The sequence below is a fragment of the Balaenoptera acutorostrata genome, chromosome 1 (assembly GCF_949987535.1).
Source record: "Balaenoptera acutorostrata chromosome 1, mBalAcu1.1, whole genome shotgun sequence".
Taxonomy (NCBI): domain Eukaryota; kingdom Metazoa; phylum Chordata; class Mammalia; order Artiodactyla; family Balaenopteridae; genus Balaenoptera; species Balaenoptera acutorostrata.
The window spans coordinates 176338877-176365857 of record NC_080064.1 but is presented as its reverse complement, the minus strand read 5'-3'; the positions used below and the strand labels follow the sequence as shown (position 1 = coordinate 176365857).

The 26981-nt window shown below is 39.2% G+C and overlaps 1 protein-coding gene across 6 annotated transcripts in view; it reads right to left on the bottom strand.

Moving 5' to 3' along the window:
- The window catches only part of LOC102999060 (cyclin-Y-like protein 1), a 785789-nt gene that overhangs the window by 226247 nt on the left and 532561 nt on the right, over positions 1 to 26981 (bottom strand). The window contains exon 1 of one of the 6 annotated variants that reach the window (XM_057541131.1): positions 1050 to 1519. The exons of the other annotated variants lie outside the window; for them this stretch is intronic. Coding sequence (XP_057397114.1) covers positions 1050 to 1105 — 56 coding nt within the window. The 5' untranslated portion in view covers positions 1106 to 1519. Of the gene's footprint in view, positions 1 to 1049; positions 1520 to 26981 lie in introns of those variants that run through there. 6 annotated transcript variants of the gene reach the window in all.

Sequence of the window (26981 nt, the reverse complement as noted above, 5' to 3'; positions counted from 1 at the left end):
GAAACGTTTGCCAAGAGCACTCTTTTCAGAATTATAACAGTTGGTATTACTGTAATGGGAAAGCAAAGCCATACAACTGACTCAACAGAAAGAGGAACCAGTGACAGCTCCCGTGATAAACTAATATTTCAACGGTGGGTTGAAATTAAGTTTATGACCCACTCATTTACACAAGAATGCCTAATTTACTCCTTTTACCCCCTACTCATATGTCCCCCACCTTGAGCGATCCAAATATGTATATTTCCATGTGCATAAAGATATTCATAAGTACCAATTAAACTGCATCTAAGGACAAAAGTACTTTTCTGCATTTTCTGGACACGATACATGAAACAAATCCACAGTCTCAGCATTGTCTATTCAAGGGGAAATTTAGAAAGTCACTACTGTTTCTTCTTTTTTTTTTCCTCCCCTTAAATATTTATAATGTGTGAAAATCTCATGTTACTTAATGGACTGATTTGTCAGTTAAGTGCTGACTTAATGCTAACCATGCAAATAACATTATTCTAGCCCCCAGATGGCACAGGGCTAGTTTTTAAATTGTTCTCTGAAGGAGAATTAGTAAATGTGCAATTCTGCCTCTAACTCTGCGCGGTAAGAAATGACAGGGAGCTGAAAATATCTGTCAAACTGCAAATACATAAGAGGCACTCAATAGTATAAATCAGTTTGAATCCTGTATTTTAAAACATTTTTCCTTGGGAAAATGGGTCCTAGTAAAAGATGCATTTTAACAGTTCACTAAGCATTTGTGCCAAGTGCCTATTCTTAGCACCTGAATAAGAAGTGACTGTCACCCAGCTGTTTTACTGACAGTCACTGAGCTTTGCCTCAAAGGTAACATTGTAGTCAGAGAACAATTCTCGACTTACTGAATTAGGAGATCACCCTCAACACAAAAGGCACAAGACAGACACAAACAAGCGCTCGTGCGCACGACATACCCAGGGCATTACCTGAATCCGTGCGCCAAGATCCATTCCGTTCACCCCACACTCTCACCCCCAGGACGAGTTTTAAAAAGGAAAGAAAAAGGTACCTACTCTTCCTCGTAGTGCAGGGAAAAAGATTCAGGAAGGCAAAGTTCTACCGAATCCATGTGCGACCGGCAACCATTATTTGCGCACCCCCGCTATAAATCAAAGTTTCCTTGACAGAGCAGAGCGCAATTAACACAAATGTTCTCCTGGTGACAAGCCTATAGGCACAGCCAGTTGGGACCAGAGCTCTCACACTCTCCTAATCAAGGACTTAAAGCCCCGATTGGAGCTTATTAATATGAAGTAGAGCTTAACATATGCAGTCCCACCGGCCCAGGCGCGCAGCCGATTGGGGGGTCTCCGCCCAATCAGGACGGAGGCGACTGGAGGCTGCGAGGAGCCGCGGAGCCGGGCAGGTACTGAGGGTGCAGAGACGCGAAGGGGCTGGGAACGGAGCGGGAGAGAAAAAGAGAGCGAGGACCAGAGACCGAAACGCTGCCCGTAGATACTGGGCTCTGCCTTTTCTTTCTTTCTTTTTCTTTTCTTTTTTTTCTTATATTTTTTTCTCCCTCCCTCCCCCCCCCCACCCCGCTCCGGGAAGCGAGAAAAGAAACCTAACTAATTTAACCCTCTAGGCACTAGAGGGATGTGTGTTGGGTTTCTCACCTAAGATCTCTTTTGCCTCGCACAGAAGAACTCACGCAGACTCTCAGTTAATTTGGGAAAGGATTCTGCGGAAGGTAGAGAATGAAGTTTGTCCTGCCGTAGTCTTGTGTTTTATTCCACGGGAGGGGGGCTCCTTCTTATTTAGTGCTGTACTTTCTCATGGATCCGTCATCATGTCGTTGCCTGTTTCCCTAATCTCTACTGGGCATTAAAAAAAAAAAAAAAAAATCCAAGACATGCTTTCTAAATTGTTCGGGCATGTGAAGTGGGATCGTCATCTTTGAGGTGGAATGCAGTTTTACACAACTACAGAAGAGGAAAGCGTGCCTCAATGCAATTTGCGAGAATGGCTATGTAAATTCTATGTGTAAACATTTCTTTACCTGCTTCTCTCTCTCTACCTATAGATATACAATGCATAGCTTTTCAAAACAAAGGTAAACAACTGCAGAACAAATTGGCTGCTCCAGTTTCAGGGGTGGGACACTGAGGGCCGTAGGGTAAGTAGTACATTGAAACCATCTCAATGCATTTTGACAAAATAAAGACTGCTTTTTTTTTTTTTTTTTTTTTTGTGGGGAGAACATTACTAAGTGGTGCACTAAAAGTGTTCTTAATCATATACTTATTTCAAGGTAAGCTTCCAAACTGGGAGACATATACAAGTATATATGATTTTTACCCAAAACGTCAGCTTTCAAATAAAATGCAGTTTATATAATTATAACATATAACACACGCTGTTACGTATAACACACGCTGAATGCTTTAAAAAATCAACCCAGAAACATTTTGTAAATCATCACACAGTCTGGTCATTATAAGGACTAGTTTCAAACAGAAGTGCTTTTTAAAGAAAAGAGAATATAAGAGAAGGGTCTTTTTTCTCCAACAGTGTATAAGCCTGTTTTTAGTTTCCATATAACAAAGAATTTTCTTAAGTCCTATTTTTAAATACAGGATTTTTTATACTAGCAAATGTACAATGGAATAGCTACCAGCTATTTATAGCAAAGAGATAACTGCTACCTTATGACCCGAAATTTTGATATAATTCAGCTCTACTGCATATTAGTCCTACATGATATAAATAGTATAATCTTTGAGATCAAAATAAATTAGTTGAGATATCCAATCTGTGTTAAATTTACTAGATCAGAACTCAACTCAGTCTTTCAGCCTCTCAAATGTTCTAGGCCTTTAAAAAACAAAACACTAAACTAGAACAGCCACATTAACATTCAGAATATAAAAATGACAGATATGATTTGGTCCCCCCAACAGAAGAAAGCAATTTCCCTGCCATGTATTTAGCCATATCTAAGATATGGGCCTGATGCCTTTTATTTGTGGTCTAAATGCATACAAGTTTCTAGTGGAGAACTCACATAGCAAAAACTGTGCCTAAGAATACTGTACAAAAGCAGGTAGTAAAAGCTTAATTACCAGTAGCATTATGCTGTCTATATTGTTAAATGTGAACTCAGCAATTAAGATGTAAATTTGGTTGTGAGCAGTGAATTAAAAGAGCTTTGAGATGTAGAAAATCCAAGCATTCTGCAGACACCTCGGAAGGAAAAAAGAGATTTGTCTATTCAATTGAAAATGAGACATGTAATCATTCCATAATTTAAAAAAAATAAATAAAAAGGCATTTGAAAAAGAAGCATGATTTTTCTAAAATACAATAAAAGAAGTAGGGAAATATTGCTTCACAAAGACAGAAAAACATCTTTGGTTCAAAGATTCCTACCTTGATTTGTGAATAAACTAAAATTCTTAGGGTAATTAATAAATCCATATACAGCAAATAAAAGTTTCATTCTTATTTTGTCCAGGGACATTAAAAAAAATAAAAATTATTGAATGTACTCAATGGATCTTAATGTACTCAGCACATTCAGATCTTGTACCTGTGCAGAATACTGTACTCTATTCAGTTTCTTTCCATTATCATCCTGTGACAGAACCTGCTTATTACTCCTTTGAAATGGCCTTTTAAAGACAAGATTTGTAGTCAGTTATTTACTGATGGACGTTAAGTCACCACGTTTCATGAGAGTTATCTTTTATTTCCTAGAATTTTCTTATTTCTCATAGGGTACTTATTTGACCCATTATGAACCATTTGACTGTGTTGGTATCTACTTTTAAACATATTTAGACTCATATTCATGTGTAAGTCTTTTTTCTGTGCTCACAGAGATCCATGTACAAACATACACGGTGTGATCCCCACAGATCTTTCACTAACCGTATTTCATCTATGCAAGGTGCAGTGTCCATTGAACTAGCTGCTTTCTGAATGACCAAAAGTGCACTAGGTTTGTAGAGCTGGTTTATTTTCCCTCGGGATCAATGTGTCACCTCTACAAGTCAAGGACCTAAGATTACACCTACTGTCTTGAATCCAGTTTAACCAATTTAAACTAATATCTACTGCACTAAACTTGTGAGACAGCTTCCAGAATATTTTATAAACACACAGCATAGTCATCTCAAGAATCTTCCCTAGTCACAGAGCTTTTTTCACCTTGAAGGAGGAAAGAGTGGATAATCACAGGAAATAAACACACCATGTGCAATATTGAGCATAAGGCTTTAAGAATCTCAACTACAAAGGATTTGGGGGGGAAAAAAAAAAGCGAAACAAGTGAACAGATAAACAGCCTAGAATAAACACTTTTGCCCACCAGTCTATACACTTCACAATCTTACCACAAGGAGTCTACCCAAAGCAGGACAAATGGAACCAAACAAAAGGATCCCTATGAGTGTTTCACAAAGAATATTAACAAATTAGTTAATATCAGCCTATTAGGCATCAGGCCCAGGGTCCACACGCATAGTTTCAATCTCTTCTCCTTTAAACAATGCAGCTTAATACCCAAACAACTTCATTCTCAGGCCCCAATGAAAGCACAGACACCAAGAAGAAAATATCCTTCATTTCCATTTGAAAGAATGAAATGGCAACAAACAAAACTCAAGTGGAAACAAAAGGTAAATTCCTGTTGTCTATACCAGACATTTTACTGTATTTGAGTCCGGAACCATTTCCTAAAACATTCTAACAGTGAATTCTTATGCTGCTAGAAGGGAATGAGAATGCTTAGTCCTGCTATCACTGCATGCTAATAGCTATTTTTAGTCCCCATCTTCCTTTTCTGAAAATTAACAAGACTCATCTGTATGAAAATGTTTATAGCTGCCACACTATTTCTGCAGCAAATCTTGATTTTATATTGCACATTTGCCATTTGTTAAATATTGCAAACTAAACAAGGCATCACAAATCTAGATTTTCAAATTGCCTTGTAATCTACTTTTGCGTATCTTTTCAAGACCATAAAACCTTTGAAAAGCTATTTAACTTTTGGAACCATCTTCCCTGCTGCCTGTGATATATCGTGTATAGTATAATAGACTATACTACAAAAAGCAAACCTAGACTTTTACAAACTACTATCTTTAACTCCAAAAGAAAACCCACAAGGAACATCCCTGGAAAAAGAACACTGAAGGACAAGCAGAGGCCTGGACCCCAGGTTCCCCTCTGCCCCCTCATGAGCTGTGTGCCTCTGTGTCACTAGTTTCCTCATCTGTGCTTTGGGATTTTTCTTTTTATGCTATAAACCTGCTTAAGAAGACACCTTCCCACTGGGAACATAAAGACATCTTTCGAAGTCAGTATGACTACTTTATATCACCACCAAACCTCTATCAATTCATCAAACCTCATTTTCTGTTGCCTTTCATTTCTAGGGCACAGGCTTTGATATTTAAATTATTGTCTCGATTGGCAAGAAGCAATCATTTCTACTGAAAGTGATCGCTTCCACAGAAACACTAATAAAAACCTTTCCTTTTGACAAATCTCTTGTCCTATAAATCCATCCCATTCCCAAATTACTGAGTCTATGTAAAAAAAGCCCATTCTCTGGGGAGCGATTACCTCACCTCCATAATACACCAAACTCTTTTCCCAGTGTGTTTGTGAAAGTGAGGTGGGGCGGGGGAAGAATCAAAGGAAGACAGAGAAGCTAATAGAGGCAATTCGGTTTCTGTTTAATTAATTCAGGATTACTTCATTTTCATTTTGTCAAGCTAATCATATACATGGTAAAATGTCAGTAAAAATTAAAGTATAAACTACAGTAGCTCCAACGGGAAAACTGACTCTAGTTATGTTGTATTTCCAACATATTTACCCTGATAAAATACCAACTGCATTTTTTCGTATCCTACAAGCTTTCTATAATCTGCGTGGCATGTATATCCAGAGCAATAGTTAACATTTTGAGATTACACGTTAATAAATGAGTTGCAGTTGTATTCTTTCCTGAATGTTAAGCACCATGAGCTAAATGCAGAAAACATTCAAGGTCAATGTCCCATTTTAGACCTTTTCAGGCAGCTGTAATATTATGATAATCAAGCTTAAAATATTCCTATAGAAAGAGTAAATTAGCCTTTTCACTTGAAAGATGATTATGATAAACAATAAACTTAAGAGAGGACGAAATCCCTATTTTTAAAAGCCATAAATTGTTGACTCAATCATGTGTGTGATCGTGTTGTCCAAAATAAAGGGTAGCTTAACTCTGAGAGGAAGGCAGGGGGAGGGATGGAGAGAGAACAGGAGCAGAAGTGGAACAAATATGACAGATTTCAGAGTAAGCAATACTTGCTTTGATGCTAGTAAAGCGATCAAATTATCCATCTTAATCACTCCATTCAATGCATATTTGAAGCTAAAAAATGGATCTATCCATGACACATCAAAAAAGCACAAAAGTATTTTTTTCCTGATGTATTTGAACAACAACACTGTTTGAAACTTCTCTTTTCATTATTTGCTTCCATGAAACTTTTTGTCCATATTTTCCAAGGACCAGCAATTTTTTTTAAAAAAAGTGAGATATTCAGCATCTGGTGTCCATATAAAGAGGCTTAAAGAGGTGATTATGCTTTTTTTTGGATCTTAGAACTCTCTGACACACTTCTGAGGTTCTTTTTCATAAATGAATACATTTGATAAAAATCTGCTTCCCCCAGCAAATGCGAATGAATTAGGGGTGTGTGTGTTTGTCATGCCTGGCAGAAGTCAGGTGACTGGAAAGCCTCTGGCCAGGTGGTAATGACCTACTCTGGAGTCATGCCTTGGCTTCAGATTCCAACTATGAGGGATAAGGCTTTGGACTTAAGAGTCACATCACCCACCTAAGTCTCAGTTTCTTCAGCTATTGAATGGGAGGAACAATAACAGCACCTTGTAAAATCATTATGGGGATTAAATGAGTTAAACCAATTTAGCACAGTATCCAGTCCTAGTTGGGGGGACCAAATGACTCAGTGGGCCAAGGACATTCTGGCTTGGGCCAGTTTTCCTAGCTTAAAAATTTACAGTACTCACTCCCTACACTTTCAAAAGTGCAGGGAACTCTGCTCAATATTCTGTAACAACCTAAATGGGAAAAGAATTTGAAAAAGAATAGATACATGTATATGTATAACTGAATCACTTTGCTGTATACCTGAAACTAACACAACATTGTTATTCAACTATACTCCAATAAAAAATAAAAATTTATAAAGAAATACCCAGCACCCAGCCAATAAATAAATCAATAAATAAATTTCTATCAAAAAAGAAGTGGCTCAGTTTAGAGTATACATTTTACTGTCATCCTACACACAGTAAGCCCTCCATAAATGTTAACCATATTATTTTTAAATCTCACTAAATGCAAAAAGAGATAGAAGAGACTGACATTGACAATTCATTTGGCCTTCATCTTTGACTAGTTCAAGGTACTTCATAGAGAAAAGAAAATGAAGTGCAAATATTCCTCCAGTGACACTATCAATAACTTTTGCCATAAAATGATATGAACTGCTTGCTCTAATACTGCCACATATATATTGTTTCGATGTAATAAGTGGGAAAAATTAAGGTTGCTCCTTAAAGCTACCATCACGTTTTGGTCCTGAATATGAGGAAGACAGACTTGAAAAGTTAAGTCATTCTGCCGACTCGCCAAAGCATTCAGTTGTACATTGTTTACCAGCAAGAAGGGGAGAGAGAAATTGCTCCTACTCCTTTTCTCTTCCTTTAAGACCCTTCTTCCACAACCCTTCTCTCTAGCGGGTCCATCAATAACAGCTGTTGATTTTATTACTATCCCTGGTACAAGCTCATTCACCCAGGAGTTCCTTTGATCAGATACCCCAAGGACTCAATTTCTTCACAAGGCTTTGCTCTTGTTACATTGAATGGCCACTAATCTACAGCGGAACAGAAGGTCTGGAACACAGGGAATTATAGGCAGGGGGGTGGGGAGACCATAGGGATTTCAAGTTTAACCTGGTTACCTTACAGGTGAGGAAAATAAGACTCAGAGTGGTTAAGAGCCTTAACCCAGGTTACATACCCAGGTAGTAGAAAAGCGCCTATTAGAAAAGATTACATTTTCTCCCCTTTCCAGTGCTAACATAGTAACAAGCTACTAATGTAACTCTCACAATTGTTGACTATATACCAGTGCATAGAACTCTGGCTGAGAGCAGAGCCCTCTAAGGACAAAGGTCCCAAGTAAGAGCTAAGGGACATCTGATCCCAAGAGACAAATACCCAAGTGTATGTCCAAATTGTCCTCTACTTTCTCCAAAAGCTTAGAAAGATAAAAAAGAGTCACATATTAAAAAAAGAAGTGGGGATGAAATAGTAGAGAGAAATTCTCTTTCTTCTCCCCAGGTAATTAGGTGTCCTTTTAGAGAAAATTTGACTATCATTTCTTTTAGGGATTCAGTTTTTATTAAACGGCCACTCCTTTTCCCACTCTAACCCCTACCTAACTCTCATTAGTGGAACTGTACCAGCTTTGGTGGTGTCCCCAGGGCCAGTAATGGAACTCGGTAAACATTCCTGTCAATGTTATAGGAACACAATGAATATGTTTTGGATGAGCGAATGAATGAATAAACTGATGACAAATGTTATTAGTCAGTTTATTATTATTCAGTTTAAAAGAGGCTGCCAAATGGAAAGATTAGTGGGCAAAAATGCATGCTGAGGAATGCTTTTCTGTACTTCTTGTGTGTCTTAATTCAGTTGGATTATTAGAGTAACGTAGGGAAATTTAAAGAGATAAAGTGATTTTAAAACAGTAAATGGAGAAGAGGGAGGTAGAAAAAGACAAAAGGGAAGAAGGGATGAGAGGTCACAGCCTGCTCTACCAACGTATTCTAGCGTTTCTTCACCACTTATTCTTCGAAGAGTTAAGAAGGGGCAACTTGGAATGATCACTTTCTTTCTCATCTTTCTATTTTTCTGTTTTCCAAATATTCATATCGACTAAGTACTGGACAGCGAAAAACAATATTTATTATCAAAACAAAAGCAAGCAAACAAACAAAGCTGCCATATTAGTACCTGAAACTGTGACCCTTACCAGGGTAACATGAAAACATTTTCTTATTTAACCTGACAGAAATGCATTTAGAAATCATGATATCCCAGATAGGTCCTGAAAACAAATACTTCTTTTATAAAAGCATTCAAAACTGGCCCTTGTATGCAAGATACAATTTTCGATATTAAGGATTCTAGGGTTTCCTTGGTTGGTTAAATGTGGACAAGGATCCCATGAAGGGCCACATATCTTCTATTTCTATGTGGTCTTATGCCGGAGCAGCGCAGAACACTGAATACTTTCAGCAAGGATTTCTCTTCTTACGGGAGAGGAAGAAGGGAATTAATTCATCAGCAGAAAAAGGCAAAGGTCTTCCCTCTAGGCCACTTTCTACCTCTCTTTGCTGCCCGTAATTCTTTATCCAAGTCCTGTGTGTTCTGTTTGGTGGTTTCATTCCAAGAGGAAGACATAGATGAGAACATACAACTTTGCATCCTATCAGGGAGAGCCAAAAAGAATCTTCTAGAAAACCACACTCTCGATGCAAAAGAGAGTGAGACAAAGAATTCCTTTCTCATCTGCTAGTAGATGATAATAACAGGAATGGTGACAGGGAGGGGGACATGAGGACAATACTCACATTAAAACCCCGGGGGCTCTTATCTCACCTGTAGTTTGTCCCTAAGTGCACAGCTATTTGTATCACAAGCTTTATCCAATCAAACCTTGTGTTACAGAAAAGCAAGTAACATAATTAAAGACACCATTTTTTTCTGGCGTTCAGTTACCACTTGAATTAGAAAACTAAATAAATCAAAGACGATTTTCATTAGTGAGAAAAGAAACAGATTAATTCGCCCTTCGATAAATTGGAACACCAAATAAAGAAGTAACATTTAACAAAGGAAGAAGGTTTTTCAATCTTCACAGCTTTAAAATACAGCCAGGTAGAAAAGTTTAGCTGTTTAGAAAATTTTCTAATATAATAGGTAGAATAGCTAATATTTTTGCTATAATTTAACATTAACAAAAGCTGTTTCACACAAGCATCTTTTGTTCCTCACAGCAACCCTGTGAAGCAGGGAGAAACTCTATTATTATTATCCCCATTTTATAGATGACAAAACTGAGGTCTGAAGAATTTATTTGATTGCCCAAAGACATTTGGTTGTTAGGCTGCAAAGTCAGGACCTGAATTTCTTGTTTTTTAACTTCTACATCTCTTGTGCTCCTAATCTCTGTTTCCCATAAATCTTGATGCATCCTCTTAAAAAAGACACGCAGAAAGTATGGAAAAGCATTCACTAGTATGCATTTTTGCCCACCAACAAATAGTTTTGTTTTAGGAAAGTGGAATAAACCTGCTTCTACCAATTATACACCTTATTCTTCCTTTCTCACTGAGGAAACACACCTTTTGGATGCCTGATCTGTACTGCCCTGTGTAAGTTTCCTGGGATAAACACATATAATGCTGGTGAGAAATTAAAGTAGAAAAAGGAAAACTGAAGTGTCATTTTCCCTTCTCTGTCAACTGGTTTCACTGAGAAAGCTTTGGTCTACCTCCTCATTGATTAATTTCTCTACCCCAAGTTTCACAGTAACGCAACCATAGTCTAATTCTAGAATATCTAAGCCAGGGAACAGAGACCTAAGAAGGAGCAAAACGATTCTTCATTTAAAAAGAAGCAACAACAATTTGTAAAGATTTAAATGAAGTTTAAAAATCACCTTACTTGCCTGGAATGTTTCCAAGATTTCCTCATTAGTAAAAAAGAACTGTGATCAACCTATATAACGTAATAGCTTTATAAACATCAGCGTTCTTTTCTGAATTATTCTATTTCATCTCTCAAATCTTTCCAGAATGCTGTAGAAGGGGACCGCATTGCATACTGCCAGGTGCTCCTGGGCCTGCGTACATTATTGCTAAGAAGATCTTGGAAGGAAACATGGCCACATTTTGTTTTCTCTATTAGCAAAGATGATTAAATGAGACAATCTTAGCTTTAATGGGCTCTTTCTGTGGTTAGAGCTTTCCAGTTCCGCCCCACCATTGGCCTCATTTCCATCCATTGAGCAGTTAGTCCTATTCAATTATTCAATCCCAATCAATATTTTGAGATGTACAGAATGTAAATATAAACATTCTGTTTATTTTCCACCAGACTTAATTCCTGTACTCTTACTGGGGGAGAAAGTTACATATTTATAAATAAACTCTCTAGTATTGCGAAGAAAGTGTTCCTTTCCTTTAATTCTGGTTCTCATTTGGTCAGCTACGGTGTTTAGCAAAACAATCCACAGGGTAGACAGAACACCCTTCCAGTCCTTTGAGGCTACCTGATATGCCTCGTCCTCTCTAAGCCTCCTTCAGGGGTCCCCAGGCAGAATCAATGGCTCTCTTCTCTGTGTCCCACAGTGCTTTGCACTAACGGGTCTAACTAGCTTGTATCAAGGTAGGTTGCCCTATGTCTCTATGCTTTCCATTTAGTAATCTTCTTGATGGCCTTTAATCATCTGGGCTCTGTCTAGTACTGTAATCCGGACATTTAAGGTCTCAATAAATATTTTCCCAAGAGATAGCTGATTTGGGCAAAAATTGTCACATTCATGCTGATTGATTCTTTTTTCTGTAAATGAGTTTCAATGTTTCTCTAAAGAAATCCTGCCACTATTTTAATGGGGCTAATATATTTATTCTTCCACAATGAACTACTCATTAAATGAAACTGTATTTTGACTTATGAGGGAAGGAGTATTGTTATTGCTGAATTCTATCCCCCTCACTCCACCCAGTAGATAAAAAGAAAAGGTTGACGGTATTTTTTAGTATTCACTTTTTACTTAAGAAAAGATTGCACAGTGATGGCAAAACCCTGCCTTCTCCTCACCTTTGTCATCCACGAGAAAGCTTCTAGAACAACTGTTTACAAGTTTTGAATCCTTAAAAGCATATTGATAAATAAATCTACAACCTTAGGTGACACTGAGTGGTCTCAGTTAAATGAATTATTTACCTAAGAGCTTGATTCTCTGCGTCACTGTACTCATCTCTTCTTGAGAAAGGCAACAGGAAGAAAAATTCCCAAGGGGCAGTTCCTGGTGTATTAATGAGTCACCTTTCTAGACTGTATAATCCATCCAAAATCTGATGCTTCTAAAGCGCTGAAGAGAATTTTAACACCAATATTTATCCCCTCAAGTTAAAGTCAAGTTGAATTTTAGGGGAGGAGCAAGAAGAAAATCTCTGAAGTTCCCCCATCTTGCCCAGAGATGTGAGATGTTGTGGAAAGAACGCTTGAGGAGCAAGCGTTCTTCTCCATCATCGGTGACCTTGGGGTTGGCCTTTCATCTCATTGGGCTTCCGTGAATAACGGGATTGGACTAGTGCAGTGTTTCCCAAAGTGTGGATCCCAGACCAGCAGAATCTGCATCAACTGCAAGCTGGCTAGAAATGCAAATTCTCAGGCCCCGCCCTGGACCTACTGAATTGGAGATCTGGTGGGGGGGGATTGGACCTGAGAAATCCGTGTTGTAACAAACCCTCAAAGTGATTCTGGTACCTAAACGTGAGGACCACTGGGCTAGAGGATCACTATTGGATGCACTGAGCCTAATGAATAAAGTCACACAAAACAAAAGTCAAAATAAGCAAATAAATACACTGCTGCTGACTACTAAGGCTAATTCCCAGACATGACCGTGGCTATTGAGCTTTTAGAATACGCTTAATTCGATTCTTTTTTCAGTTAGTATAGGTAAACTTTTTTTACTCAGCAGTTTACGCTGCAAGATCTGCAGTAAAAACCTTAAAATTGTGAGAGAACAATATGGTGACTCAGAGAGCTACAGACAGTGGTTCACTCCTTGCTTTGGGTCTGGCTTCTGCCATTCTTTAGCTGGAGGACTGGTGGGCTGCTGGATTAAATGCTTCTCTGCCTCAGTTTCCTCAGTTTTAAAATGGTGATGACTCTGACCTCATATTGGTGTTCAGAAGATTCAGTGGAAGGGTCTATATATATCAGTGGTTTGAAAACTCTTGATTCCCCAGGCTACACTTCAGCCAACCAATTTATAACCTCTGGCATCAGGAGTTTTTAAATCTCCTGGTGAATTCAATATGCTGCCAAAGTTGAGACTTGAGAACCACTGGTAAATTGCTTAGCACAGGACCTGGAATCATTATTTTACCATTACTGAACCATATAAAGGAAGTGTAAGTGAAAGCATCCAGTTGCCTATTGGATGGCTTAGGTGCAGTCCTGGTTCTTCAGCTTATGGGCAAGCACCTGAATTATTTCGTCTTAGCGTTACCACCTGCAAGAACAATTAATAAGAGGGGAAAGAAGATAAAAAATACCTGCCCTGCTTACTTCACATGGTTATTGTAAACACAGACGAGATCATGTAAATCCAAGGCCATTGTAAACTACGCACATGTAAGAAAAGATTATTCTGACATATACCCCGTAAACACTATTTCTAACCTACAGACATCTCAGTGGCCTACGTTACATGTCAAGTCACTAAATGCAAGTGACTTCTAGACCTTCAACTGGTCCTGCCGAAGAGGAATCACCTTTTTTGTTGTTGAGGCCACGCTAATATCCCAAAGCCCAAGGGTAATCATAGAATGAGAGAATCTGGATCCACACTAAAATCACCTGGGGGGTTGACAACTACAGAAGCTTGAGTCTCACCCAAATGCCCTGAGTCAGAATCTCTGAGGCCTGCACAGTGCTATTTTGGGGAAGAGGTCCACTGGTGATTCCAAACTGCAAGCAAGATTGAGGAAGAGAGAAAAAAAGAGGTGACATTAGCAATGGGAAAGTGGCTTAGGGTACGCTGAAAAGCATTTGCGGGCCTCGAATTTTGTGTGACGTAATGCTGAGGAGCTAAATTTTCACAGATCCATCCGTTTATGAAATTTAACTAAAATGAGTGCAATACCGCCAAGCATCTAGGAAAAAACAGTGAACCATGAGTTCTGTCACTGAGGTGCTCAGTATAATTTAAAAGTCTACCTTAACACGGTGCTTTAGAGTAAAAACAGATGTGAAACGCTTAAAATATTAACGTGGGATCATAAACAATAAAATTTATTCTTCATTTTCTTCCTTAAATTCTTAGGCATCATTTGAATGGTTTCACAGCAAATGTGGATGATTTTTCTCACAGATGATAACGGTCAAATGGAATTTAATGTGGGAGAAAAAAAGTAGAATGAGTGGGGGGCAGAGCAGTAAACAGAGATACCAGATGCCAGAGCTGAGAGGAAAAAAAACAGCTCCCTTATAAGGAAAAAGTTCTAGAACTTTCAAACTCCTGGCAGATTCCTGAACATACAGCCCCATATCTCACTTCTCTCTGCTTTTCCCCAGTCCTTCTGTTTAGCAAAATCCTACTTATCCTTAATACTTAGTTCTCCCTGGGGAGGTCAGAGGAGGCTTCTTATGGGACAGAGACCCCACCATCCTTCTAGCACCTCCACTAACCAAATGCTATTGACTTTTTCCTTCTAGTTGCCTGATTTTCCCATGACTATAAGCTTCTTGAGAATAAAACTTGTGTCCCGTTCATCTTTATAAATAATCCCAGCTTCTTAGGACAAGTGCACAAAAGGTGATCTCCAAAGACTCATTAAACTGAACTAAAAAGCTGCCTGTCTGTGTGAAACATGAAGGAATTCCTAAAAAGGCAAGAATAAGATGTCATAAAATTATAGCTTTAATTTTTAAAATAATTTTTAATTATTAAATTAAAAATTTTAAAAGATTTTTTTTGATGCGGACCATTTCTAAAGTCTTTATTGAATTTTGTTACAATATTGCTTCTGTTTTATGTTTTTTTGGATTTTTGGCCATGAGGCATGTGGGATCTTAGCTCCCCGACCAGGGATTGAACCCGCACCCCCTGCATTAGAAGGCGAAGTCTTAACCACTGGACCGCCAGGGAAGTCCCTAAGTTAAATTTTTAATAATTTATTTAGCAAAGAAGCTTCCTGTATATAAACTGCCTTCGGTGATCTTTCGGACTTTCTACTTGAGGTTGAGCAGCAGAGCTGCCCAGGGCCCTTGCCCAGTGGACTTAAATGGTAGGTGCTTTGAGATGCTAATTCTTGATTCTCCAGGGACTGGCATATGTGATCTATACAGGTGGTTCTCAAAGTGAAGCATCCCTGTTACTTGGAAACTGATCATGTCCATTTCAGACCCCCAACTGGAGAAACCCTGAAGGCGGGGCCCAGGAATCTGTCTTATCAAATCTTCCAGGCGATTTTAATGCATGTTCAAGTTTGAGACCCCCTGGTCCAAACGAAAGGATTTAGAAGAGAAATGAAAAAGCAACCTCTTTTCAAAGTCAGTTTCTATCTGGGCCATGGAGTCCCAAACTCAGATGAGCAAGTGTTTCAGAACAGATGAAGACACAGCTACACTTAAAGTTCCCACTTCTGGCCCCTTAGGAGAATGCAAATAACAAACCTGTCTCTTTTCGGCACTCTATCCAGCCAGCTGCCCTCATCCTTCACTATTTTTCCCTGTAGATTGTCTTGTAAATGTGGCCACATCTTAAGTCTTCACTGACTGCTGACCTCGGGAATGTTAGCCCCTTCCCGGCTGAAGAACACCCTTTGGATCACTGACTTGCTATATTATTATTCTATGTTTAATAGGCCTGACCTGTGCAATATTTTTTATCTGGCTATAGTCCTATCTCTAAATTCTCTATTTTGAATGAATACTGATTTTGTGACATGAAGTCTGCTATATAATGAAATGCAAACAATGAAAAGACTAAATCAGTTTACAAAAAATCTATTTGTCAAACAGTGTGGCAATGTTCCCAATTTAGCCCGGGCCGTTCATGCAGCTCTTGATAAGGGAGTTAAAAACGTAGCTGTTCGCCAAATGAAAATAAAAGCATCTGCACCACAGATATATTTTCCTTTCAAAAGTCTTTGTTGTAACTTGTAGCTAATTAAATGCCCTCACATGAGATGTACACACACAGCAAAATCAGAGAATTTTCTTAACAAGGGAGCTTGGGTTAAGAAAGAGAGCAACGCTAGCTTGCTACATACATCCTTATATTACATTTACATTTCTATACAGCTTCATCAGCCTGACAGAAAAAAGCAGAAGGGGAGAGCTTTTTTGTTCAATTTTGGACTAGAGAGATTTCTAAGCCCTGCAAAGGAACGTGCTTAACATTTAAAAAAAAAAAAAGAAGAAGAAGAAGAAAGAAATAGTAACCCTGCCTTAGATTTTTGTAGAAAAATAATGCTTTCCACACACCTTTCTATATACTCAGCTGAGTAACTAAAAAATGATTGAGAACTTAAAGGGTTCAAATTTTTATTTGTAACTATCTTCTTCATTCCTAGAGCTTATTTGCAGGCAGAGGTGTTCCGTATTAAACTTGACATTTATTGGAGTGGTTTTGAACTTACCATGTCACACTTATCAATATGGGATTTAATATAGATTGACATTCTTTAGTTTTTCCACCTTCTGAATGTAACTATTTCATTGGTCAGAATTTAAAGTGTTAATTTTCAGTTGAAAAATATTTGAATCGTATAAAAAATGGATTCTCCAATATAACTGGCACTGAGTTATCACAGTTTCTAGCCTGTGCCTTCTCTCACAATCCTGTCCCCCCCTATGGGAAGGCTTTCCCACATAACAGAATCACATGGAACATGAAAACAGAACATCATCCACACAGACAAGCTGTTCCTAGAGAACTGAATGCTCTTTGGGGTCAGTGTAATATATAATTATTTCTTTATATCTGGTCACCATCTTATGTCACGACACACGTGGATGCCCACAGCCCTGGCCCAACACACCTACACATCTTTTTTCATCTGGAAACTCAGAAAGATCACCTCCTCCCTGGAGGCATCTCTTATTGTGCCATCCTTCTGTGTTTTCATATCTGTTTGTACATAATTGTATCTCTCCCGTTAAACTGTGAGCTCCTTGAAGGCAGGAACCCTGTCTTAATCATCTCCAAAATGCTTGGAACACAGCTCAGGGCCTGGCAGAGAATAGATGTTCAACAGCTGTCTATGAAATAAATGAATAAACACAAGCATAACAGGGCGCCTGCCCTTTGAGCTTTGAATTGTTACTGTTACGAGAGACAGTAATTTATACAACCCTTTTAGTCATCAAAAAAATACCACGATTTTGCATATGAGTGCTTGGAATAAATTTGTACGTTTGTTAAGACCTATTGGTTCTAACCTTAAATCATCTCTGTGTTCTCAAAGCTTTCTGCCTGAATCTCCTAACTAGTGGTTTAACTGATCTCCCTCCCTCCATTTTTTTACATCTTTCTAATCCAACTCATGCTGTTCCCAAGCATTGCACCCCATGTTATCCATGGCTACAGAACAATACCAAGATTTCTGTAACCTGAAATTCAAGTCTGTTCACAATCTGACCTAAATCCTCTTTCCTAGCATATTTCTCACAATTCTGCTTCTAGAAACCTAGGGATGATAATACCGGATTAACCCGGACATACGGAATGCACTCCTATTTCCAGGAGTTGTTTTTTTTTTCTTTTTTTTAAACTTATTTATTTATTTATTTATTTATGGCTGCATTGGGTCTTCATTGCTGCACGTGGGCTTTCTCCAGTTGCAGCGAGCGAGGGCTACTCTTCGTTGCGGTGCGTGGGCTTCTCATTGCGGTGGCTTCTCTTGTTGTGGAGCACGGGCTCAGGCACACGTGCTTCAGTAGTTGTGGCCCACGGGCTCAGTAGTTGTGGCATGTGGGCCCAGTAGTTGTAGCGCATGGGCTTAGTTGCTCCGCAGCACGTGGGATCTTCCCAGACCAGGGCACGAACCCGTGTCCCCTGCATTGGCAGGCGGATTCTTAACCACTGCGCCACCAGGGAAGTCCTATTTCCAGGAGTTTTGCCCCAGCTCTTCCCACCACCCCTCTGCAATGTTCTTCATAGATGCACTACGTCTTTCCAAAGTAGGTTAGAGCCTTAGGAAAGGACATGGCCAATTCTCCTTGGGAGAGGGGAGAGAAGGTAGCAGGTTTTCTGAGCTAAGCCTTAAAAGATAGTTGGAGGAGGAAGGATTCAGGGTACGTGTCTCTTTAAAGACAGAAGAGAAGCATAGATAGAATCATAGTTCTTCAACAGACTGGAAGCTCCTTGAGGACACGAGATGCCTGGTTCATCTTAATAGCCCCAATAGTACCTATCAGAGTGCCTTGTATGCAGAAGTTGACCAACAAATATTTCTTTAATGAGCCTTTATCCATTCCTGCACTAACTCCCTCCAAACCTTAATATGATATCTTGCATATTGTAGGTACTCAATAAATATCAGTTAAATGAATGAATGACTTCGTAATCTTTCAGTTCTTTGAAAAATGCAAAAGTGGGGAAATGGACAGAGTGAATAAAACTTCAGTCGCTAGAAAAAATTCTTAAGAAATGTTAATGGTTAGGAACACAAAATATGTGTATTTTGTTTACACACCAAAAATAAACCGTATTTAAAAACTAGTTAAAATGTTGTATTCACATCGCCCTCTGGTGTTCGACTCTCCCAGAAAACAAAACAAAACAAAACCTCAAAATTATAGTTTAGGAAGATTTTTCTCTCAAAAAAAAGGGTTCTACCTTTCGTGGTAAATGCAGCACATAGCGTTGAATGAGAAGGGTAGTATCTTTCAACTTTGCTCCGGTTATGAATTCATAACTCCAGCAAGGTATGGAGCCTCCAGTATATTTACTGAATGGAGTGAATTCCTCCTTTTGCCAAAGTCACAAGCTTACCATGAGAGTCATTAGAGACCAATGGAATAAGGCTGCTAGCTGTACTACAGGGCTTTGCAGGAAAGGCGTGCTTTAAAACCCCACCAACCCCTTTCCTGGTGGCACAGTGGTTAAGAATCCGCCTGCCAATGCAGGGGACACAGGTTCGAGCCCTGGTCCGGGAAGATCCCACATGCCGCGGAGCAACTAAGCCCGTGCGCCACAACTACTGAGCCTGCGCTCTAGAGCCCGCGAGCCACAACTACTGAGCCCGCATGCCACAACTACTGAAGCCTGTGTGCCTATAGCCCGTGCTCCGCAACAAGAGAAGCCACCGCAATGAGAAGCCCGCGCACCACAACGAAGAGTAGCCCCCGCTCTCCGCAACTAGAGAAAGCCCGCGCTCAGACAAAAATTAAATAAATAAATAAAAATAAAAATAAAACCCCACCAAGGCATGACTTTCCACCAGTAGCATACAATGAAAGTTTATCCCATTGGCAAATTTTGCCAAGTATGAGAAAAGTTGTTGGGCAGAGAACAAAAGTTCCAACACAGGCACAATCTATTCATCTGCTATTAGTTTTAGGAGAGAGTGCCAAGGTGGCTGAAATAAAACAAAACACCATCCTCAGAGTGACTCTTGGTATCACGAAAAGAACCCTGGAATAAATGTCTCAGAAGTATTACAACCATTTTTTTGGCTATGGCATAGAGTTCAGTAAATCCCTCATATTAAAAATATAAAGTTATTGGTCTTCAGGGTAATTTAAGTTGGAGAGCTGGTTTAAGTTTTCCCAAAAGTAAGAGGATATTTGAAAGAAGTCTTAGACCCAGAAACACAAACTAGAAGCAGATCTTAGCATGACTCCTTTTCACTGTTTGCCTAGGAAGCTGATCGCCACAAAGAGCTTTAACCATCCTTATCACCTGCACTGTCACCGCCATCATCATTACTGTGGGTACCGGCATCGTCTCGTCGTCATCATCAAAGTTGCCAAGTATCACAGGTTTATGACGTGCTAGGACCACGCTCAACAACTGACATCATTTAGCTCATCTGAAGCTCACAATAATCTTCATAATATGCCAATTTTACAGAAACTGAGGCTGCATAACTTCCTGCAACTTCTGTATGAGCTAAGTGGCAAAAACAATTCTAACCCTGCTCACGGGACTCTTAACCTGTGCTATTAACTGTTCTATTTACTACCATTAGGTACCAGCCCTGCCTTTACTTGCAATGGCTCTGAATATGGTGCCAAGTGGAGTGTGGTTCTGTTCATTTATTTGCTGCATCCCTCCTTTTATCCGAGGTGCTGATAGGAAGGCTCGAAAGGGTTAAGTGCTTGAAGGGAACAAAGCTAAAGAGATCAATCTTGGGTGGACGAGGAACCATGAGGGAGTAAGAAATGCACTGTCTGCTAGAGTCTCTTTTACTTTGTGTCTGAACAAATGGCAATACAATAAAGAATACCAAACTTCAGGGCATCCAATCAATTTACTTATTTATACTGTACTCGGCAAGCATTTATCACATTGTTGTTAGCACTGCACTAGGCACTAAACAAAACATTTTCACACCAGAGAAATGCAAGCCCACATCCCTTCCTTAGAAAGTAAACATCAACAGTACTATATTCATAGAGTAACTCCTTGGATGTTTGAATCAAATCTTTGATCTCATCTGAGTCTGGTCCTGAACACTTGGGTATGCACACACACACACACACACATACCCCTCTCAACATACTCCTGGAAGCAAACAATGCCCAACAATGCCAGGAATCCATAAGTTTTAGTCGAAGACTTTCAAAATACATGCAACAATTTTTAAAAAACCGAGTTTAAGAAATGTACACACATAGGACGTACAGAGGTTATTCCTACCTCTCACCATCTTTATTCCTGGCAATGCATGCTGTGTTACCTACGAGTAGTCTCTTTTTGGCTACAAATGTGTCCCATCTTCCATCTGTTCTTCTAGCAATGCTGCTGGCCTACTGCCACTGCAGCGACATCAGCCTTCATGATGTCATCTGACTAGGTTTTCTCCGGTACCCGTTTGTTTCACTCTCCAGGTGAGATCAGGCAAGTATAGTTGTCTGTCGTTTTCTGAGCAGGTTTTCATTGGGGTTCCATATTAGCAAAAGTTTCTGCTCTATTTACCAGAGCTTGCAGCCTACTTAGCTAGGGTCAAAAAGAGACTCTAAAGTTCCTCAAGAAATCGTTGGCTGAGCCATCAGAGGACTTGGCACAGGGCCTGAAGTCTCCTTTTATAACCAGATATCGTTTAGAGGTGTGTCTATTAAAGATACACCTCCCTGAATTGTCCCATCTTTTTTTGAATTTTGCTTTCCCTTCTTTCATTTATTTAAGACATATTTATCCAGTACCTGCGCTGTTCCAGACACTGTGTGAGACCCAGGGATCTCTACTCCCCTTGAGTTGAAGGCTGGGTTCCCCTCAACTTTCCCTCTTCAAGGATATCACTGCAAATAGTCGTGCAGGCTGGGTAGCCAATTGGTTAGAAGGTTCCTAAGTTTCCAAGTCAGCTCTGTTCCTTACTAGGGGTTTGTCCTTGGGAAAGTTACTTAACCTCTGTGTAGTTTCCTTACTTATAAAGGACATTTCTATTTCAGTCTTCCCTGTAAGACAGTTACCTGTGTATTAAACTCATTCTGTAAATTATAAAGAAGTATACAAATATAAGGTGGTATTACTATTTAATACAGGGTTTGATATAGGTTTAATGTGGAGTTTATGTTAAAGAAAAATGGAAAACGTTTGTCCAGCACCTACTATGTCTCAAGCACTGTGCTGTGTGCTTCCATATATTATTTTGGTCAACTGCAAAAAAGTTCAGTGAGGTCAAAATAACAACAGCCTTCTTTTATTGTGTGATTACCTAATTTAATATGAATAGTATATATATATGAGCAGATATTATGACGATTCCATTTTACGAAGAAATGAAAAGAAGGAAATGAAGCGCAGACATTAACTTAGCCAAGAAAACCCAGCCAGTGAGTTTCAGAACCAGACTATGACCCCAGGACCTCTGTCTCCAGAGACTATAATTCTTTCTGCTACAAAGCATGCTTATCCTGGATGGGAAAAGAATGTAAGGTAGGCCCAGGCTAGGCTGAATAACAGAAAAATAATACCAAACCGATAAAATGTTAATCCTTACAGGCAAAATGTTCTAATTGGCAAAATATTAATTTCACCTATACGGTGTTTTATACCCCAAAGAGTTTTGTATCCACGTAACTGCAAATTCAAAAATATCAAAGCCAACTTTTAAAATAATTCTTTGCTTAAAGTTCTTAATTTTCATAACATTCTTTCTTGCCTGATAATAGAACAAGAATTGTATCGTTTGAAAATGTAGATAGATTAATTGTAAAGGTATCACTTGGAACATTATATAATTTATTTACATTCTGTAGCTGACAACTGGCCTATGTAAAGACGCCTGTGGTAAACTTCTGATGAAAGAATAAAAATTCCCAGAGTCCTCACCCTCTACTTTGGAGATCTTTCAGAGTTATCAAATGCTAATAAATAAACAAAAATTGGTCCCTAATTCCAAAAACTGTATACGTATCCAAAAAATGAACAACACACACACACACACACACACCCCATTCTGCTTCGTTTCGTGTCATGCCTGTTTATATATAATTCTGAACATTTTCCTTCAAACAGCCTAATTAACTCAAAATTTTTTCTTCACCATATTCAAAAGGCCTTAGATTATTAGCAATATTTATCAGTATGACTTCGCAAAGGAAACCTCATCTGAGAACCCATAAAAGGAGCTTAATGGAATTGATACATTTAATAGTCCTAACGTTTCATTTCATTCATTTCTAGCACAAACACATCACCTTAAACTTTCCAAAATCCTTGTTCACACATAATCTCATTTAGTCCTTTTCCCTATTTGTGAGATTCACAATGTTAGTTTTCTAGATTCTGCAATAAATATTCTGAGAGGTTATTTAAATTGTCTTGGAACATACCAACCTGTAAGTGGCAGAGATGAACTCCAAGGTAATGACCCCGATCCCATCAGGGTCCCCCTGTCTGCCTCCGCACCCCCTTCACGCTTCCACCCCACTCTGTGGCAAGACCATGTGATAAAAATAAAAATAACGACAATGAGGTATACCTCTCTGTCCCAGTGCTGAGTCCCCACAAGATCATCCACACAGCTCCGTTCCTTTGCAGGGCGCCCTTATATCATCACAACGATGTGATGCAAGGCTGAATCCCTTTCCCCTCCCCCCACCAACCTCACACCTACCGGCACAGTTTCTCTCTGATTTCTCCAGATATGTCTGATACAGGAATGTAGAAGAACTGGACCTTTGGGTGCAACCATTGCACTTCTTTCTAAACTAGATATTATAATTTTGTCAAACAATTTATAAATGCTTAATACCAAAATATCTATGAGTAGCCTCTCTTTAATTCTGGTTCTACTATGAACAATTTGGGTGAGTTTGGGCAAATTATTCAATCTCTTTAAGCCTCCGTTTACTGACTTCACAGTGAGAAAAATGGATCAATTTAGACTAAGAGTCTAAACCCCCAAATATTATTAGTCTTTGAAAGTATATTTGGTATAATTCAAGAAACACCAGTGCTTGGGAGGCCAAAAAACATGATGAATGAGAAGAGTCCAATAAATGTTTACCTTTACTTTGTGTATAATGTTGCTTAATCCATCAACCCCATTTTGCTTCAGTTTCCTGCAACTGAACTAGAAAGGGGATTGTATAAAGATTAATTCTATGATGTCGGTAACGTGCGCTTTGAATAATAAATACTACTAAGATACAGAGTCGTTACTCTTCAAATAAGAAAAACTTAAATCTGTGCATTGGAAGAGGACTATATTGGGGTACAATTATTGATTTATAAATATGGGTTAGAAACGAAGAAGTTTTTTTGAGGCAGAGGGTAAAGCTGAAATTTATCATAAAGAATGAAGCCTCAATTCCCCTGTAAATGTACATCCTTGATCAAGGCCTGCTCAGAACAGGTTACAAGTATCACTTTTTTTAATCCACATTACCCGGATAGGAAAGAAATGGCCATACTGTGATACCAAAATGCCAAACTACTCTAATTTGACTGGGACCTTATTTTTTTTTTATCCAGAATTAGCAGAATATGGAAAACACAGAGAATAGTCAAACGTTTTCCCAACTGCAGAAGTAAACATTTTCCCAGTAATTTCAAAGAATTTAAAATGTGGCCTTGCTTCTCTTGCTCTATTTTTTTTTTTTTTTTTTTTTTACTATCAGTACCAAACCAAGAGTCTGAACATTAATAGAACTATTTATATAGGCTGTTTTCCAGCTTAATGCAGATTTTTTCAAATTTCTTCTGCACTGTGCTCTATCTAAACACACAGGATCCTCTAAGTTTTGCTCCAGTGCTTGCTTAGGGTATGCATGTTAAGTTCATGAACTTTTGGCCAATTCACAATTTCCTCTTCCTGATGGGAAATACAAGTTGTCCCTGGATTAATAAAGTGATAGGATTTGGCCAGATGCTGTAGGATCAACCAACTTTTTCAAACTGACTTTAATCAAGTGTTGTTAACATGGGGAGGGGTGATCCCGAGCTTGGCAAGGAGAGCAAACCCACGAGTAAACAAAGTGGGGCTCGCAAACTAGAAATAATCATGAGATGTACCATGCAAGCATCGTCCGCTGGGGCGAGCCCCGCATTCCTGCAGACGAGGGCAGAACCGGACAGTGACACATCCAATTATGCCTACGCTTATGCGGTGGCAATCTTCAGCTGCCTATTTTCAAAATAGGAAGGCACCTGCTTAAATAAAATCTATCATCCAGCCCTTCTAATTCTGAACGGGTCCACAGTCCTTATTCCAATCTGTTCTGTTTCTAGCATTCTACAGAGCAGGGGGGAGCCGGCGACAGACATCCGACCACAGTCTGTTTGCAGGGGACTTGCGCAGCTAAGGTGTCTAAACATTCTTTTGCACTGTTACGCCATCACTTAAGGATCAGTGAACTGGCCTCTGTGGGGAACTGCTGTTCAGCGACTGATGCCACCCCCTGCACCGGGGCAAAGAGATGCCGCTGCCCAATGGCCTCCATTGTTTGTCGTGTCTCTCAGGTTCCCTAAGACCATACCGATGGCACCTGTTAAAGCTGCTTCTGCTAAGCTGTTCTGCATTTGTCTGGCTGGATTTGGACTTCCTGGATCTCTGGCTGAATACAAAGTGATTAGAAAGCCCAGTGTTTGGCAACAAGCACGACGGGGAGGACACTGTGTGTGGGTCTAAAGGAGCAGGATGTGTTTTTCAGAACGTGGGGCGTGGAGCACCCTGCTAGAGCCCTTGCTGGGGGATCACGGTGCTCTCTGTTGCTGTCAGCTGTTTAACAGCAGCTGTTTCATGTAATTCCAAATGATCTGCTTGAATGAAGTTGTCATTCTTGCCTTAATCTTTAATTTAGTAAAACACATAGCTGAGCAACGTTAATTTGAATGTTATTTGAGCTCCCAAAAAAGTTTCCAATGCCTGTATTTTTCCATGTCGACACCAGGTAAAAATCATTACTGAGAAATAGAAATTGTGCAAAGGAGAACCCTGGATAACATCAGTATTTTTCTCTCAAAGTTAGTTAAATGCTGATGTGTAGGGAGTTTGGGATTGACATGTACACACTGCTATATTTAAAATGGATAACCAACAAGGACCTACTGTATAGCACAGGGAGCTCTGCTCAATATTAGGTGACAGCCTAAATGGGAAAAGAATTGGAAAAAGAATAGGCACATGTATATGTATAACTGAATCATTTTGCTGTACCCCTGAAACACAACATTGTTAATCAACGAAATAAAATAAAAACTCAAAAAAAAGTTGATGTGTAAATAGAGGTTTACCAAAACAAACAGACAAAAAGTATAATGAAGTTAATGGAAGAACTTTTTTTCTATTATTAACCTGTCTTCGTCCATTGCTTGATTAAAATTGCACCTTTCTTCTAAGGAGTACTTTCTATGTTAATAAACTCAAATAGCTAGGACAGAAACAACATCTAACGCAGTTCATGTTTTAAACATTAGACAATCGTGAGTGCTCGCATAATACAAAGGTGACCACAGATCAATCAGTGTTTTCCTTTCCTTCCTTCCTCTCTTCCTCCCTTCCTTCCTTCCTCCTTTCTTACCTTCCTAACTCTACTGCTTTTCATCAATCAAGGTTTTCAGAAAAGTCTGTTTACAAGGCAAAGAAGCCTGGCCGGTTCTCAGACAATTCTGCAATTCTCTTGCGGACAATAGAGGGCGCTGATGCTTCTGATCTGGCAGATGTAGCACCTCAGCGAGAACAAAATCGCACCTCTGCCTGTGGCTTGCCTTCCAGCTTACCTACCTCTCCTCTGCAACCACATTCCATTCGCTGTAGACGTTCCCTCTCTCCCAAGAAAGCTGCCTTTATTCTTTCTCTATTAGTCTATGTTCTACTTCCCCTTTTCAAAGCACTGCTTCAAAAAGCTGTTATTCGGTAATAGCTTGTGATCTTTTTTTAATATCTCTCGGCTTTTCTGATTATGAATAGCATTTCTTCTCAAAGCATTTCTTCTTACCTTACTGCGCTCTTCCTAACCCTATTTAAATGCAGTTCATTCAGAGTTGATGCTACTGCTGGTTTCTTGGATTAAAAAAAATGAAAGCTCCAAAGACAATGATCCTTTAGTATATGTCTCAGCAGCCTACTGTCCGGTGACAGAGTGGTTACCAAATGTCACAAATCGATACACTGATGGGCACCAGGCCCCCCCCCCCCGCAGAAGAACATACTGGAGATACAGTTCTTTACCAAAGAGAGCTATTTCCTTTTTTTAAAAAAACAAAAACTCAAAGCCATAACAATTAAAACTGTTTCACTTGGATCAAATGAGATGCATCATCTATTTCCCTGATGTGCTTTCAGTAAAGAGGCAAAGCATTCATAGAAGATATACCTTTGGAGAGTGCTCTGTGTTTAGCCATTTTCTCACCATAAAAGCACAAATCACCTAATCAGTAAACACTCTATCATTTTACGCTGAATGGTTCATAAGAACATAAAACT